At 37.2% G+C, this 17,806-nt stretch overlaps 1 protein-coding gene across 1 annotated transcript in view; it reads left to right on the top strand.

Moving 5' to 3' along the window:
* The window catches only part of LOC139715544 (uncharacterized), a 40,324-nt gene extending 35,103 nt beyond the window's left edge, over positions 1-5,221 (top strand). The window contains exon 2 of the mRNA XM_071627112.1: positions 3,279-5,221. Coding sequence (XP_071483213.1) covers positions 3,296-5,221 — 1,926 coding nt within the window. The 5' untranslated portion in view covers positions 3,279-3,295. The remainder of the gene's footprint in view (positions 1-3,278) is intronic.
* The last annotated feature ends 12,585 nt before the right edge of the window (positions 5,222-17,806 follow it).

The raw sequence follows: 17,806 nt of genomic DNA, 5'->3' as shown, positions 1-17,806 counted from the left end.
GTTTTTTCGCAGTTTATCTCGAACATTTTTTTGTAGAATAGTGTGATTAGGTGTGTCTTTAGAATCCCTTTTTCATTTCTGAAAAACCTTGTCCACACTCTTCATCTTCAACTCTAATAACTTTTGAAAGGATAGTGCTACTGCTTTGAAAGTTGGCATTAATTAAGGACAGAATGTGTTAATGAGGCATGCTTAATTTCACTTTAATCTGATAATCCCTTCATTGTTGTTACTCTGGCGGTTTACTTCCTGTTTTTTGTCCCATTCATTGCACAGCCAGCACGGTTTGGTAAAGATTAAGCGCTTGAATAGACACAGTACTTCAGAGCCTCTTTTCTCAGTTCACACTTTTCCTGAGTTTGCGCTTTCTTTCCAATATTTAGATAGGTTAGGAGAGTCAATTTGATTTGAGTTGTACATCATTTTAAAGCTTAAAGTCTGCTCTTTCAGAATATGGTCTTAACTTAAAATTCATGTCTGGCGACTTTTTGTTTGTTTTGAGGTGCAGTGTCACATATATAGCGAATAGGCCTACGTAATCCTTAAGAAGAAAATGCAATCAGTGAGACTAACACGCTGATAGGATATCTGCGCTTGCAAAATCCCTTTCAGATTTTCTATGCCATTAAGATCTGTGCATTAAAAGGATATTTTATTATATGCCTACTCCCGTCTGTAATGCATCATGCTGTCCATTATATTTTGTTTTTAAATTCAAGGAGGTATCTCACATCCCCCTTGGTATATTCATTCATTCAAGTTAGGTGAAATGGCTATAGGCCAAAATAAAATAAAGCTGTATGTATTCACAAATACAACCTGATAGTCTAGAAATGTAAACTGATGAGCCAACGATTTGAAATTCTAGAATTGTAATATATAAAAAGCATATAGTATGTATATATAATTATTATATATATATAAGAAATAAACTGGTAATGCATTTTTTGCCAATAAAGAATGATATCACTCGACTCAAATTTTCAATGGCTTCCGCCTTCTTCAGAAGTTTTGACAAGTCTGAAGATATATCAATGATATTCTTTATTTGAGTTTCAGGTTCATTTTAGCAACGAAATTAATATGAATAAAAATAAGCATCTGTATTCTTCTAATATATTTTCATACACCCACACACACACAGAGAGAGAGAGAGAGAGAGAGAGAGAGAGAGATACAAGAACATCGCATGAGAGTTGGTAGCTTGTTGATTTCTTCCAAAGGTGACTCAATATTTGTCATTGTCATCCTACTGCACGACAGCTAGTGTTATTTCATAAACGTGCAGTCTAATAGAATAATGCCGAAATTTAGTGCCATAAACATTGGACAAGGTCCATGACAGACATCATAATATCTGCCATTAAATGGAACTCAAAACGTTCTTTAGACCTTAGTGAGCAGTTCGTGATTCACACGCAGAGGTACCGCAATTCATAGGGGAAAACACTGACACTCTCCTGTGATTTTTCTCCAAGATCAGCGCTAATTTTCGAAACACGCCTAATCTGAGCACGTAAGTTATCCACAATTTCGCCATGATTATATTCCGTTTTGTTTCTACAACATGTATGTCCGTACTCTATACCGTTGCAAATGGAACAAAGAATTGCTTCTCATCGAATGTTTCTGACACGACGCGTGTGTCGAAATATTGTGCGAGAACACATGCGGAAGCACATGCCGAAAGATAATTTTTTTTCGCTTCCTTTGATTGCCAAATTGTTTCTATAAAGATGTTTCATCGTGCCAGAGAGTCATGCTTTAAGACCCAATTCTCGTCGCCTCATTATGTAAGCCTCTGACATTTGACATCTTATGCCATTTACTTCAAGACCGAAGTCCTTAACCTTTTATACCTCGATATCCTCACTTTGATCCGTTTAATCGCCTACGATGTATGATACATTTGCTATGAGAAGGGTTGATTTATCTCAGTGCAGATAAATATGAAACAGAGAAAGATACAGTTTTGGTTGAAACGGAAGACCCGATCTGAAATTTGACATGTGGGATAATCGGAGGAGAGTCCCTGAAGCCATTCATTTGGTCAGAAAATTAGTTGTGCAGGTCTGCCGTTGGCGGTATTAGCGGAAGTGGAACTCACTGGCAGAATCATGGCGGGATGTCAGCTAAGCCACCAAGCGATGAAAGGAAAGAGTATCAATACAGTCTTGCACAGCCTTCATCCTTACATAAGGGGCATTCAGTTACTGTAATTTGTAGCTCCGTTTAATACTTTGGGTACCTATTGTTATAGAAAACTCCTGGCATATTGCACACACTGTCCAAAGTCACCGACAGGCCTATGCACAAAAGGTGGTTAAATGAAAACATGTAATTAGAAAATTCGACGCCGTAGTAAGTCTATTATTTGATTTTGTTCAATCTCCGCTGTCGATGTATGCTTTATTGTTTGTGTATACTTGTGTATAAGATGAGTACATGTATCAGTTAATGTCTTGTTCCATTTCCTTTTTTTTTCTGCATTCTCTCATTTCTATCCAATAAGAAAGTATTTTAAAAAATGAAAACTTTTGTTTTTGCTTTTTCGTAAAGTTACTATCATTATTGTTCGCTGAAATACAATGCAGGTGTAAGTGCATGTTTTCTCTATCCCAGTTACTGTCGTTTCGTTCTATAATGTAATTATCTACAGATTGATCTTCAAACACGTACGTCAATGAACTGACTCACAATTGTTATTTTACAAACTAATTAGCTTTAAGACTAAGAAAATAATCAAGATTCTACGATCACTCATCCAGACATACAACACGCACCGATAATATTTTCATAATTATGTTCTTACCATTTAAATATATTCAACCAATTGCCTTCGAAAATATGATTAGCAGAGAACGATTAAAACAATCTGCAGTTTCGTTAAATGAAATTCGGGTTCACGCTCATGAACAGGGCAGACTGGGTTTTTCAAGTGTATGCAGCCATGAGAAAGGGTCTTGCAACTTAGAGAGTATTTTGAAAAAGAAAGAACATTCTTGTCTTTATCTTGACGTAGCGAGCAAACTATAGACTGTTTAAAGTTTGGATTTTTTTTCAGGACATAGCAACGTGAATTTGGTTGAATGAAAGCATTGCGAGAAATAATGTATTCTCTCCCTCTCTCTCTCTCTCTCTCTCTCTCCTACAGGATGATTGGCACACGTCATTCAATAGTCTTTTAAAGTGTCAAGTTATATCCGTAGAATATGCTCAATTATCATCCTCCCTACTTATCACAAATTTTCTTATTTCTTTCATTATTCGTCCTTTAGAGCCCATCATCGACAAAATGGCGTATAACTACTCAGAGCCGTATGAAGACCCCTACATAAGTTGGCCTATACGAAACATTATCTTGGGCACATTCATCCCTATATTTCCCCTCACCATTGGCGGCAACTGCCTCGTCATTTGCGTCATCTTTCGTAATCGGAGCATGCGCACAGTGACTAACTTTTTCCTGGCGAACTTGGCCGTTGCCGATCTTATGGTGGCGCTGTTCTGCATCATCCCGCAAATGATGTGGTTCGTGATGCCCACGTGGCCGCTGGGTGCCGTCATTTGCAAACTGCACAAATACATGCTGGGTGTGACCACCACAGCGTCGATATTTATCTTGATGGCGATATCCGGTGAGCGATTTGTGGCCATTATCTATCCGCTGCGGATACGACATGTCCTCACCATTAAACGTCTTTCCTGCATTCTTTGCTTCTTGTGGATTCTCAGCTTCCTTGTCAGTATCCCATTCATCCGGTATTTTGAGGAGACCAGCATTAATGGCAGTCTGCATTGCAGCCTTAGTCCGAAGGTGTCCGTGGATGAAGTGCTCGTGCATGACGTCCTTTACTTCATCCTGTGCTACGTGCTGCCCTTGCTCGTAATGGTGTACTTCTACGCGCGGATTATTATCAGTCTGTGGCTTCGTGGCAGGGCCGTGTATTACAGAACCTCCAGACATGGGGATAAATCAAGCTCTGGTTCCACGGCAGTTGAAATGGAAGTGCGCATGCACACTGGTGGAAGCATTAAAACCCACGCGCACAAGACAGCTGACCATGTAAAGAGAGTCAGACCTGCACAAGAGCAGCATAATGTAAAGGAAATTAGGGACACCATTGTTGAAGCGCCGGTGGAAGACCCCCAGTCTTTAAAGATTGGTCCATTTTTCGTTGATTACCCTCCGCCGTCACCCCGCCGATCGCGAGATGCCGTCACGGCGTCGAAGTCATGCGAAAACATGTTTCTTCTGGGCAGCTGCCAAAATTCTGAGCGACTGAATCCTCCACTGGGAAGAACAAAATCTCAGTCAACAGGAGCAATTGACCACTACTACCAACAGCTTCAGCAGATCGACAGGGATAACGAAGGAGACAAACGTATTGAAGCATCAGTTCATAAGAACTTTACAGAAAATCGTATTGGAAATGGCAGCGCGGTCAGATTTGGTGGGTCATTAGATCGCAGTTCTGAAAATTGCATGGAAACGGGTGAAGGACATGGTGATGACGAAAATACGAGACACGGTGTGGACAACATGCCCCTACGTCCAAGGCCCCGACCGGTCAGACAGCGAAGTTCGGGGTTCCTCCCGATGAAAAACGGCTATGAGTTTCTTTCCACGATTGATGACGACGACGAAATTCTGACAGAATCACAACATTTTCATTCGACACCGAACTGTGTTCCACCGAGAGATGGGAAAGCGGAGCCTAATTGTGTGCCTAAAATCGTTCCGAGTTCAGACAAAGCAGTTCATAACAGCGTGGTGGAAAACCATCGACCAACTGTCATGGTGGAAATCGTACCGGCAGAGTCACAAAGCCCAAACAGCAGAGCCTCACAACGCGCCAAAAAGATTTCAAAGTCAACCATAGCAACGCGAAAGAAGGTGATTCGTATGCTAGTAGTTCTGGTGGTCGCTTTTGCGACGTGTTTGTTCCCCATGCAACTCTACGCAATTTGGACGAATACTGGAAGCTTTCCATACACCTCTCGCTTCGGGGTTTTGTACATACCATTCCAATACCTCGCGTACTTCTTCAACAGTGCGTTGAACCCGTTTCTGTACGCGCTTCTATCTGACAACTTTCGCATGCGTATGCGTGAGACGCTTGATTTCCGAGGATCCTCGCGGCGCGCGCGTTGGATGAGAACGCAGACGAGACTGAGGTCACTGACATCGGAAGGTACGGACAATGACTGGGTAGCGTAATGATTGTGTCACACCCACGCCATTGAAATAAAAACACGCAATCACTCGGTGAAGAGCATTTCGAACTCACTAATGAAGTGTATTTGAGATGAGTATACATGATGCCTGAATGGACTCCTTATTTTCATTGAATTATTATAACGTATTAGGTCTGTATAATTTGAAACGGAAACAAAACGCTAATGAAGTGGATGACATTCCGAAAGTGATATGTGTCTCTGAAAGATATGTGGCCTTTGATCGCGCTCAGCTTAAAAAAAAAGGGGGGGGGGGTGAAGGAACCTGCCAACCCTGCTTGCTATTATCGAGTACAATGTAGAAGTTGAAACAATAATCAATGTGCAGTGTGGAAATAACAAAAGAAAACCGAAGATTTAAGGGCATTATTCAAGTTACACCAAATAACGTTCAGTTGACATAAGTAGTCATAGTTTATCCACCAAGTTATTGAAGTATCATGTACCATTTTTTTTTCGTAAAACTCTTGCATCTTTCTTTGATAATTGCTTGCTGGCAAGTTCACGGATACACAGTAAATTGCATAATCGACAAGGTCAGAACAGATTACTCAAAAGTACAGAACATAGTTTAGTGTTAAGTCATAAATACGACGCTGATTTCGCACGTTCGTTTTCTGTGTCATCCGTTATCATCTTAAAGTTTAATCTGTTTTCTAGTGAAAACAAACTTCCAGAGATAATGCACTTCTAATTTAAAGAGTAAAGTCGTTAATGAAATTATTTGTCAAGTTAGATACATGCTCTGGCATCCTGTATCAATGTAAAGTGCTATCAGACAAATGTGATTGTCATTTTGTGACCGAGTGTTGACGGATTAAAGAGACATGCCTTAAATTCAAAGATTTCGAGACAGTTTTGCTATTATGTTTATAACGGGTCAATATCATTGTAAAGTTTTATTTTTTTGCGTCTTTTCGCAATGTACGTACTTTCTTTATATATGATGTTCTTTTGTCCCGTGTATGTAACTGTTATTATTGCTTCGGACATGATGTTCTATCACACTTCTTAACAAACAGTCTAAGTCAATGATCACAGCCTTGTTGGCAGGACAGTTCAACTTTTTTTCCGCCTTTTCGCAATTTCGTTATCATCGCCTTTTACAGTAGCCTACATGTTACAGATGTTTCATGATCCGCTAAGTAATTTGACATTTGGCACGACTTGCAAAGACAATAGGACATTTCTTCGTAAAGCCCTCCATTTTAGTAGTATTCAGAATCGATTAAGAGTTGTGAGAAAAGAAAATGTCAAAATATGATCCTGCAATATGCTACGATTCTTGTGACATTTAGTCTGTGACATTGTTTTTTTTTTCATTATTAGAAAAAAAAAAGTTGAATAATGGAATGATGAAATGGCGATATGTAGTGCCAAGTCATGTGCTCTTCTCTGTTTTTTTTTAATCTCAGAATCACATTAAAATATTTTGCTCAGTTATTTCGCATATAGAATGATAGTTGTAAATCCTTCAAAACTATCATTTTAAAGTATTTTTTGAAGTGTGAAACATTTTTGAGATTGTTTACTTTGATTTCTGTCAAACTAATTACTTATGTATGAGAGTTTTACAAATTTTTTTGTTGTTTAAAATGTGATAAAATGAGGTAGAAATGTGGAAGCATCTATAGAAAGTGCTGTCTAGAATATCTTTGATATGTATGTAAAAATCATAAAAGTCAAAAGTCATGAATAAATAACTATATAGGTAGTTTTCTATCGGATGTATTTTCATCATGTGTATTGCCTTGTTGCTGCTATTGTTTTGACAGGTGGAGAAACATATTATCTTTCACTTGAGCCAACAAGTGTTCCGGTTGCACAATGTCCAATAGCTTCGTAATTCCTAGATTTAGAACTGCTCCGGACATTGGCAGCACGTCGTTATAAACTTCCTGTTTTCTAACTTGGTTGTTCCTTAAAAGTGATTTCCCTCCACTTAATTAAGAGTTAGTATGAAAAGAAATGGTTAAATTTCATATCTACCAGAGTGAGGATATTAATCAAAATTGGATAATATTTATGGAAGTCATTAAATCGTGAAGTTTCGCCAATTTAGCTAATATCTAGCTCTTCCAGAACTATTTAATAGCTCCGGAAGAGTTGATGTGAACATTCAAAATGTGCGAGGTGATGATATAATTCCCTCACAATTATTGGCCATTGATTATGCATACAAAAGAAAACAATGACGAAAATTTTTCAATGAAAACATAAGGTCTCATGCCACTCCTGGCTTAATATCTGCAAACTATCAATCACTCAGATATATCTAGGACTACCTACGGCATAACTAAACTTGGACAAATCAATTGAAAATTTTCAAGATTTTGTGTTCAAAATAAATGTCTATAGTTGAGAAGCAATGCCATTATCAACTCACTCATTTGTATAATTTTTTTGCATTGATTGAAACTTAAAATATGTCACAACTTCTTTAAATTTCATGACTTTAAATCACATTTTTAGGTTGTGCTTACAAAATTCTACCCGTATTTTGTTTTGTTTTGCTGTGTTGTGTGTGTTTTTTTTAATCAGACTAAGTCTTAGGGGTGGTCCGGAAATATAGTTCTCTGTGTTGTATTTTAGTATGCAGTAACAAATTTAGATTTGCCAATGTGATGGTGACCGGGGCCCGTTTCATAAAACTTGTCATCAGTGACAAGTTGTCATAGATGTGACAAGCTACTGAAATCCTTGCATCTGATTGGCTGAGAGCAACTTTGTCACAGAAATGTGGCAGTTGTCATTGATGACAAGTTTTATGAAACGGGCCCCGGATGTTGGCTCCTGCAGCCAAAGTTCCTTCAAGACTGGAGGATAAAGACACAGTCGTTTTCAGGCATCTGGTTGACTCTCTCGTGTAATTATCTCTATGTACTATGTTAGTCTTTGTTATGTACCTGAGCCTTCATTGCTGATTCATGTATTAAACAGCTACAGAGATGCAATTTTGAAATCGTTTTTCCCCATTAGTTAAATCAGTGCACTATGCGCATTGACAGAATGTAGCCGCAAATTATCTTTTGATGTACGGCTGTGATTTCTCAATAACATGCTCCAAGAGATGGCGAAATTACAAACACACCCATCTGCCTCATTGCAAGAAAGTCTAAACAACTTATCTTGAATAATGATCTGGGAGGACGTTTAGGATGGATTGACGATGGACGACGAGGCGACAGCCACGGCTTAGAATGACCGATGACACTTCATCCGCGAGTGATTTGAGTCAGTGTGGGGAGCAATGACTACAACGTGACTTTGCCTTCCGTCAAATAAATCACATTTTGGATTACGCCATGTCTTTGTGGTGGTTAATTTTGGGAGGGGAGGGGCGGGTAAATCCTATTCTTGCATTGAATAAGTCACTGACGCTTTGATGATGACTTTTTGACTGAATACCTGACATGACTGATTTTTGAACAGCTTTTCTATTGGCAAATCAAATATTGACGGACGTGCGGACATTCTGACCATGCACGCCATTCAGCATTAGGCACTACAAGGTGTTTGGAGGTAGACCGTATCATAATTTCAACCTTATCTCTGGGACATGGGTATAACTTGAAGTAACAACAACTTACTAGTATATGACGAATCTTATACCATGGAGCTACAACACGAATAATGTCACTGCCGTCAGAGCCGGGGAAACTGAAATTGTAAGCCAGCTAAAAAAAAAAAAAAGTAAACTGTCTATATTCATTTGATGTTATTGTATAGATGGGCTGATTTTATAGTCTTTGACCTGATGTTGTTGGCTTTTTTTTGTCGCACTGTTTTTTGTTTTTTTTTTATTTTGGTTAGGTTTATTGCCAGACTAATATTAATGATACTAAGATTGATAGTTATAATTGATATTATCATAGTCATTGTTATTTTCATCAGTATTATTATTATCATCATTATTATTGTTACTATTATTATTATTGTTATTATTACTATTATTACTATTATTATTGATATTACATTTATTACTGTTATAATAATAATAATTACTATTATTATTAAACTAATTATTGTTATTAATATATAATAATGTACCCAGCAGGAAAGGTGGAAGTCGGAAATCACCCTGAGAAGTACACTATTTTGTTCTGATATAACTTAATACATTATTACATTCAATATTCTTGTTCCTCACTGAGCATTAAATCTATAACGATGTAGGACCATATATTACCGTAATGTCAGGTATCACATTGAAACAGAGCACTAAAACTGATTGTCGTGATAACAGAAGGTACCGATGGATTTTGTCCCTTATTACGGCAATAAAGATTACAGGCGGCTGGAGTTATAAAACTTTTGCTGTTGTTTATTGGGAATTGCAGCTATAAGTTAGTGGTCATTATACCAGAATCAATGCATAAGCAAATGATATAGGTAAACCATACGCTGCGGACTCTGCTGCACATAACCGCGGCTTCAATAGAAGAGGTGAAGTAAACTTAGACGTTACAAAATATTCTAGGATGTGCTTTGAACCGGACGCGTTTGTTTTGGTTTTTTTTTCGGGAAAAGGTGAAATATTGAATGAAGAAGTTGTCTCTATTCCAATACTTGATATTCAATGTATGCAAAATAGTACCATTTCAACACTGTCAAAATTGATCTACCTTGCTTTATGATTACGGCCGAGTGATTGGGGGAAAAAATAGTGTTACTGCATATCTTCCGGAAATGGCACAAATGGATTAATTGGATTTAAAAGAGACTTTTGATGGAACCGTACACTAATTAAAACAGATGTTCCTTTTTCTTTTTCACATGAACTCAAACGTAGAAAACGCAACACCCTTGCAACTATTTGGAGGTCTGTATCAATTGTCATGTTGAGTGATTTACTGCTACGCCGTTTGAACTACCGCACTTTCTATCCGTAAATTAGTGTCAAGTTACTTGCTCCTCTTTGACGTTGGGTTAATGTGAATAAGTATGCTGGAATTAACTGTACTTCATAAATAGGTACATATTTATTCAAGACAAAAAGACCAGAATTAAATGAGACTAAATGGACCCTATGACCTATGACCATGGTAAACTCGACATGACAGTGCACCTCGACATGACACCGCATAGACGACCAATACTTACCATTATATAGAAAACACATGCTAGCAAATTATGCCAATCAAGAATTGCTGAGCCGGGGAGGGAGGATAAGGCATCCCCCTTCCCCTAGCACACAAATGAATCACCTTTCAACAAAAATGGAACAAAAATAAAATTAGGGGACAAATCGCCCCCCCCCCCCCCAAAAAAGACTCTCAAAGATGGGTTACATTGCAGATTAGCCATTGAATCCCCATCGGCCAACATCCGCACCCACCCCAACCCAACCCCCCCCCCCCCCACACACACACAAATGCCCCCCCCCCCTTCCGACAGTTACTCCTTTCAAACAAATGCATACATTATCTTGTCATGAGTAAGTTTTCAAATTTCCATGCTTACGACGCATATGACGAACTGCTTTACTCTCTCATTCAATACGACTTGTCCAGCGATGCCTTTTGTACTTGCGTCGATTTCACTGGAAACGTCCCGAGAGCATGGACCGCACTAAAACTGAAATCATTGTTTACATGGCTGTAATCGTTCATCCGAAGGTTTCGGGTTGACCATCAGCATGGCCTGTGGGCAACATACCCCCCCCCCTCACTTTTCCGTGAAGGGTGACAAAAATGCAGTTTTAAATTAAGTGTAAAAGATGGAGAAGTATGAATTCAATTCTCTCGATACATTTCACAAGGTATTATTTTCTTCTTTTTCTTTTTCAAACGAATGATTAAGTTCTTACTGACCTTTAGACAGATAGATCACTCCTAGATGCAATGTGAATGTATCTGTGTGTGTGTGTGGGGGGGGGGGGGGGGATAGTAGCATTTGTCCGTAGTTTATATTTCGTTTTTAAGTTACATTCAGAATGAAAGAAACGATCGATACAATCTGTGAATTAAAAAAAAAAAAAACCTAAAACAATTCCTTTATTCTATGCAGAATTCAATCTAGTTGTATATCAAATGTGTTAGATTCCTGCCAATGTTCAACTCGTCTACCCTTTATATCTTAAAAAAAAAAATAAGGTGATTGAGTTTGTTTTTCGCTTGTGTGAGTGATGCACGTTTTGTTGTAGATATATGATGCTAAGACGCTGAGAAAGTACAGACTACGCACTAAAACATTATTGTAATTACCGTGAAACTTAGCAAAGGTTGTCCAAATGCATCTTGCTCACCATCTTTGCCCTTTATGCTGGAGACATTTCTTACGTCATCTTATTAAGATATATCCAGTTGTATTGCTCGTGTGCACCCATTTCTGTTAATTTGCTTCTTGAAAGAGTAATTAAATATAGCATGTTTTGTGTACTGAAGTGTCACTGGAATAACATTTCACCTGATAATAATAATTCTGGTAATTATTTTCATATCTTCCGTTTGCTATATTATTGACACTGTAAGTGTATCGAGTGTTATGTACATAGATATGAATTGTAATGTATTAAATGATATATTTCAAATGAGCCAATATCAAAACGATTAAACGTTGATTTGTTTCAGTTTTATGTCAAATGGTGTACCGCTGTCCTTTTCTTCAAGTGTATTTTTTACCCTATCATGCCTGTTGAAGTGAGGGTAAACATTCAACTTTTCACTTACTACGATTGTATCATTCCATAATCTTTTATTCTTTATCTCACACATATTTTCACAAAATACAGTTCGTAATTTCCTCTTTGAATTAATTACGCCATGTTCGCATTTTCGGACCTTTGGAATGACGAACCTTAATTCCTTTTCGGATCAAGGAATTTTCGGAATAACCAACCTTATTTTCTTTTCGGCCAGACTAAACATAGCAGTAACTAACTTCGCAATTTAATTCACAATCGTTCCGAATAACGAAAACTATTTTATTAACTACAGCGTATTGGTGAACATTCAGACGCCCGGAATCTGCACATTTCGGATAACGAAACTTTGGAATAACGAACCTTATTCCTTTTTCTTTTTCCCCAATCAAAATGAACCTTCGGAACAACGAACATCACCCGAAGATATCTTGTCTTCCCGGGTAATTCTAAGAGATGTAAAGTATACTTGCGCATGATGAGACTTTAACTCATACCTTATACAAAGTAACAAAGAAGAAAATACTGCATCACAGGATTTGGTCGGCTTTTCCTTTTCTTATCTTTTTCAAAATGGAAAAAAAAACCATCAAATGGCCCAACAATACTGTGACTAAAAACGGTTGTCATGGATACAATCATTATGATATGGTGTTTCGCAGTATTAAGTGTTCTATATGAAGGGGTCGGTGCAATATAGTGCTAACCCACACAATAGTCATTTTGAGATAAACGCTGTTGAATCTTTGGAAAGTCCATACATTGTACATTAATAAAACATGAATGCATGCATTTTTTACCATCTTATTGGTTGAATTCAAATATGATATTTTCACGGAGGTTAGAGTGAAGGATAAGGATTATGAAAATGCATGTAACTCAATTTTGACCAAATTGTGTGTTAGCACTATATTGCACCGACCCCTTCATACAGTCTTTAAAACAAAGGGTGTTGTGACCACAAAAAGTCAACAAGCGTTATTCTATTTTGCACTTTGATTACATATTGGTCCTGAGGTTACCACATCCATAAGATCATTAATTGAACTTTCACAATGGAAAAAGCTGATTATTTATCACATCCCCCACCCACACACTAGAGTTGCGCAAGTGACGGAGCAGCCATGAATTATGCAGAATAATGTGCGTATAGTTATGTTCTCATAATTCCCAAAGTGTTTTTCTTTTCTTTTCCCCGCATTTCTTGACTGTAATTCTGTTTCAAGTAAAAAAGATATATATATATATATATATATATATATATATATATATATATGACCCTGCATCTCAAAACAAACAAAAAGTCGCCAGACATGAATTTTTAGTTAAGACCATATTCTGAAAGAGCAGACTTTAAGCTTTAAAATGATGTATAAATCAAATCAAATGGACTCTCCTAACCTAACTGAATATTGGAAAGAAAGCACAAACTCGGGAAAAGCGTGAACTGAGAAAAGAGGCTCTGAAGTACAGTGTCTATTCAAGCGCTTAATCTTTACAAAACCGTGCTGGCTGGCCACCCGAGTAACAACAATGAAGGGATTTTCAGATTAAACTGAAATTAATCATGCCTCATTAACACACTCTGTCCGTAATTAATGCCAACTTTCAAAGCAGTAGCACTATCCTTTCAAAAGTTATTAGAGTTGAAAGTGAAGAATGTGGACACGGTTTTTCAGAAATGAAAAAGGGATTCTAAAGACACACCTAATCACACTATTCTGCCAAAAATGTTCGAGATAAACTGCTAAAAAAAAAAAAAAAAAAAAACATTTTCCTACCCGTTTTATGATACCAAATTTTCAGCATAATGTAAAAGAAGACCCGCTCTTTCAGAAAATATGAAAAAGTCAAGTTCGGCTAGGTTGACCCATTTCACTTATTTTCAGTCCTCACGCAAAATCAGTGTGTGTGACTTTATGTTCGTTCTGAGGTGCACGGTCACATCAGAACGAACACATAACGGTCACATAATTATATATATATATATATATATATATATATATATATATATATATATATGAATAGTCTATTCTTTACTTGCGGCATTCTCCTTGTTGGAGGTAAAAAAAAAAAACCCGTAGAGAATAAGTGAAGATTATTATGCACAACGACTCAAATGTTTTCTTTAATTGTCTATGTCCATACATGGTGCGATTCCTCTCCCCCTCGGACGTGTGATGACAGGGAATTTATAAGGATTTTCAAGTGTTTCAGTCAGCCACTGACGTTTACGATATCCAGAATTTCTTAACTACATCTACAGGAACAAAATCCTTTGGCTATGTGACTTCCCTGATCTATCCTCAGGATATTCACACAAGTGGTCTCTAAATAAGGCGCTATGGACAAGCTATTTCATATTTATCTGATTCCGGACGTTGACTTGGAAAGGAGCCGATAGGTTTTACTCTAAAGCCCTATATTTCTTTTGAATTACCATTGCATATGTTTTTACTCTTTATAGTAGAATAGAAAATATCCAAGGAGTTCATGACGTATTGGAAATGATTTTCGGAAATTCATCTTCTGAATTGAGTTTCTGCTTGTGAATACAGCAGAGCGACCGCAGAAATAATATGTTATATCCAAACATTCACAAACTCCGACTGCATTTTAATCACCATCAAACAAACAAAAAAAATGCAGTGAATTCGACATGTTCTATGCTTATGTTTACGTATGTGTGTGTGTTTGTGCGCGCGAGTGCACATAGAGATTCACTATTTTCAAATTTTGAACATGGGTGGGTACATTCAAGCTATCGGTTTTGTCGTGTGGTGGGCAAGAAGAGAGATCTCAATTCTGAGAAACAGCTTTGTTTTCCATGAAATTGTTTAAAAAGTAAATCGATTTGTCAATTTTGGAATCAGAGTTATGAAAAAAAGAAAACACTGTTATATTCTTGTGCCAAACGGACAGATGTCTGCAAACACTTATTTTTAACACTAACAGTTAAAGTATATGCAATTGACATAGAATTTATCGGGCAATCAATGTGATAAAATTTTAACATTTTTTATGCTACGATCGACCAAAGATTACCTTCCAATTTGATATCTATATTCATAAATCTGAAATACCCATCTCTAGGATGGTATTATCTTGACATAGAAATGTATTCCTAAAATGTGGAATGATATCCGTCTCTCTGTAGATTCCTCATATAACCCTATTTTCAATTCCACTTGATCGAGATTATTTTTTACTTTAAGTTGCTCAAATTCACTGTATCCGTTTAAGGAAGCAAATTATCATATTTGTCCAGGGTTGGAGTCTGCGTAGAGGGTAATATAATATCAAAATAAGTAAGAGAAGGAAAGAGAGAGAGAGAGAGAGAGAGAGAGAGAGAGATTAAGAGACAGAGGTGGGGGACCGTGATCAGAATATTAAGTATTAGTGAAACAGCTTGCTTGAAGAAAAACGCAAATATGATATAAATTATATCATTATATTTCACAAAGCAACTCTTCTCGATACCTAATGCACTCTTTACAAATTTCTTCAATGATTACATGTTATCTAGTCTTCAAAATGAGGATAAAGAGGGAGAAGAAGAAAAAAATATGAGAGAAAAAGAAAGGAAAGAAAAGAGGAAGAATCACTATTATTTCCGACCAGTCCGCGCTTGCCCTATTAGCCAAAGAATTAAGTATTCATAGAACTGTCAACTCGGCCTATCAGTAAGGTTCGCGAAACGTTGCACACAATCAGTGTCGAAGATAGTCTAGTGGGATTTCAGGGAAAGATCTCTCTAGAGCATCTTTGAGTAAAAGTTGAATACCGGACACTTTCGCCTAGACAGTATGAGTATGCTGAACACAATATAGTCCAGTTCCAACAGAAATTCATTAATCTTGGTCATCTAATTGCCACAAATTAGCAATTTGAGAGACACATTTTGTAGTGAAACTGTAAAATAAACAGATTGATTCTAAGTCTTTATACATGAAATGGAATCCACAATTTGATGGATGCATATTTCCGAGTTTCTAAATCCTTCATCTGTATGCAGAGCAGGTTCCAATATGCCATTAAGCACCATTAGTTCTGGAAGCCTCATTTCCATGCCAGTTTAGGCATTTTGCTTGTTTGTTTGTTCGTTTGTTTGTTTGTTTTGTTTGAGTTTTGCAAATTAAAGCACATAATTAACAAATGACGGCACAAACATATTCATTAACTAATCAATTCATCCATTCATTCATTCATTCATCCATCCATTAACTCACCTATTTATTCACTGACAAAATACGACGTATTCAGCCTACGCTGTTTTTCTTTCCGTATGTGCATGAAATTCATTTAAAAAACATTATTTGGAGGGTTTAGAAGAATCAAGTATCCTATTTTTTGTGTGTATGTGTAAATGAAGTTGCCCCTGCATCAGATTCATGGTTTGTTTGTTTTATTATGAATTCTTGTTTAGGCTATGTCCATCCCTTCATTTCTTGACTTGAGAGTCAAGGTGTGTAGGGACCACCCCCTTCACTTCTTCGGTGTCTATACCCCCCCCCCCCCCCCCCCCCTGCTGCTGCTCCCCTTCAACCTGTTATTTTTTTCTCTTTTTTTTTCTTTTTTGTTTTTGCTTTCAGTATAGTTAACGTTTAAAATTATGCAACAAACGTCACGACCAAAAATAACTTCTCCATTTTCGGATTAAGGCATTCCCGGGTATGGGAATTTTGTAGGGATTTCGCATATCATTATAACGAAACTTCGGAAGGACGGAGCCTCCGAATTACCATCATCAACAAAGATTAGAATGTGGCGTAATTTGAATTGATGGCATTAATCATTTTGTAAAGTGCAGTTTGTTGCTGGGTTTATACCATATCAATATGCTGCATGAGGCACGTTAATTTTATTGAACAAACACCTGTCGGGATTTTTTTTTAACCTCTTAAGATATTTACTTTACCTGCGTGAATAGGTCTGTTTTTTGCACACATACATGTTACATATTCGAAATGTACTTGGTATGAACAGAACGTTTCCATTGCATGATGATGATGATGTTGCTGTTGTTGTCGTTGTTTTGGTAACCATGTCATTTCTCACTTTTCCATTAATTACCTCGTATAGTCCAGCATGCGACGTATTTTCAGCAATCTTATTGCATCAATAGTATACAAAATAATGTAGCTCTTTGGTTGCCCATCAATAGATGGCGCGATTCTAAGAATCAACTGAAACCTCCCACGTAAAGATCTGTCCGTTAAAATAACAAAACAAAGCAACAACAACAACAACAACAACAACAACATCAACAGCAAAGGAAATAAAGAAGAATAGAGAATATCTTGCACTTTTTTACATCTTTTGAAAAAAAATATGCGGATATTCCTGCCTGGCCAGATAATTCTAAAATACTGAAGAATGCAATTTGTTTATTTGTTTGTTTGTTTGTTTGTTTGTTTTGTCTCAGACAAAGAGTGTGAATGCCATACGTTGTAAGCTCTTGTACTAGGTGTTTCAAAAGACATTTCCCACTTTTGATTCTTAATAATTCAAAAACTATATATCAGATAACACTGTCATTGATATAAGTGATAGCTGAATAGTGTACAATTTGGATGAAGGTGGTTTAGATATGAAAGCATAAATAAGTTTCATGAAATCCATGATTAATTTCACAGTTAGGTTCCAGACTTTGCTCTATTTTCAACCCTCTGTACAAAATGTCACTTTGCACAGGGGTCAATGGGTGTGTATGGGAGTGTGTGGTTAACACCCTGACAATGGTCCTGAACAATGGCCAGGGTTTGAATGCTTCATTATTCATTCATGAGAAATTCCCACTATCACAGCTAGTCTTTATTCAGCCTCTGGCAGTATCTGTGTAAAGTCAAACGCCTGTCGATACTGTCGTTGAGTCGCGTCAGTGCTTTCCCTACTTCTGAAAAACAAAATTACAATGAATACCTT

Source organism: Diadema antillarum, unplaced genomic scaffold (assembly GCF_040938485.1).
Source record: "Diadema antillarum isolate AM-2024a unplaced genomic scaffold, OU_Dant_1.0 scf00000006, whole genome shotgun sequence".
Taxonomy (NCBI): domain Eukaryota; kingdom Metazoa; phylum Echinodermata; class Echinoidea; order Diadematoida; family Diadematidae; genus Diadema; species Diadema antillarum.
The sequence above is the reverse complement of the archived record's forward strand: the minus strand, read 5'-3'. Positions and strand labels throughout refer to the sequence as shown.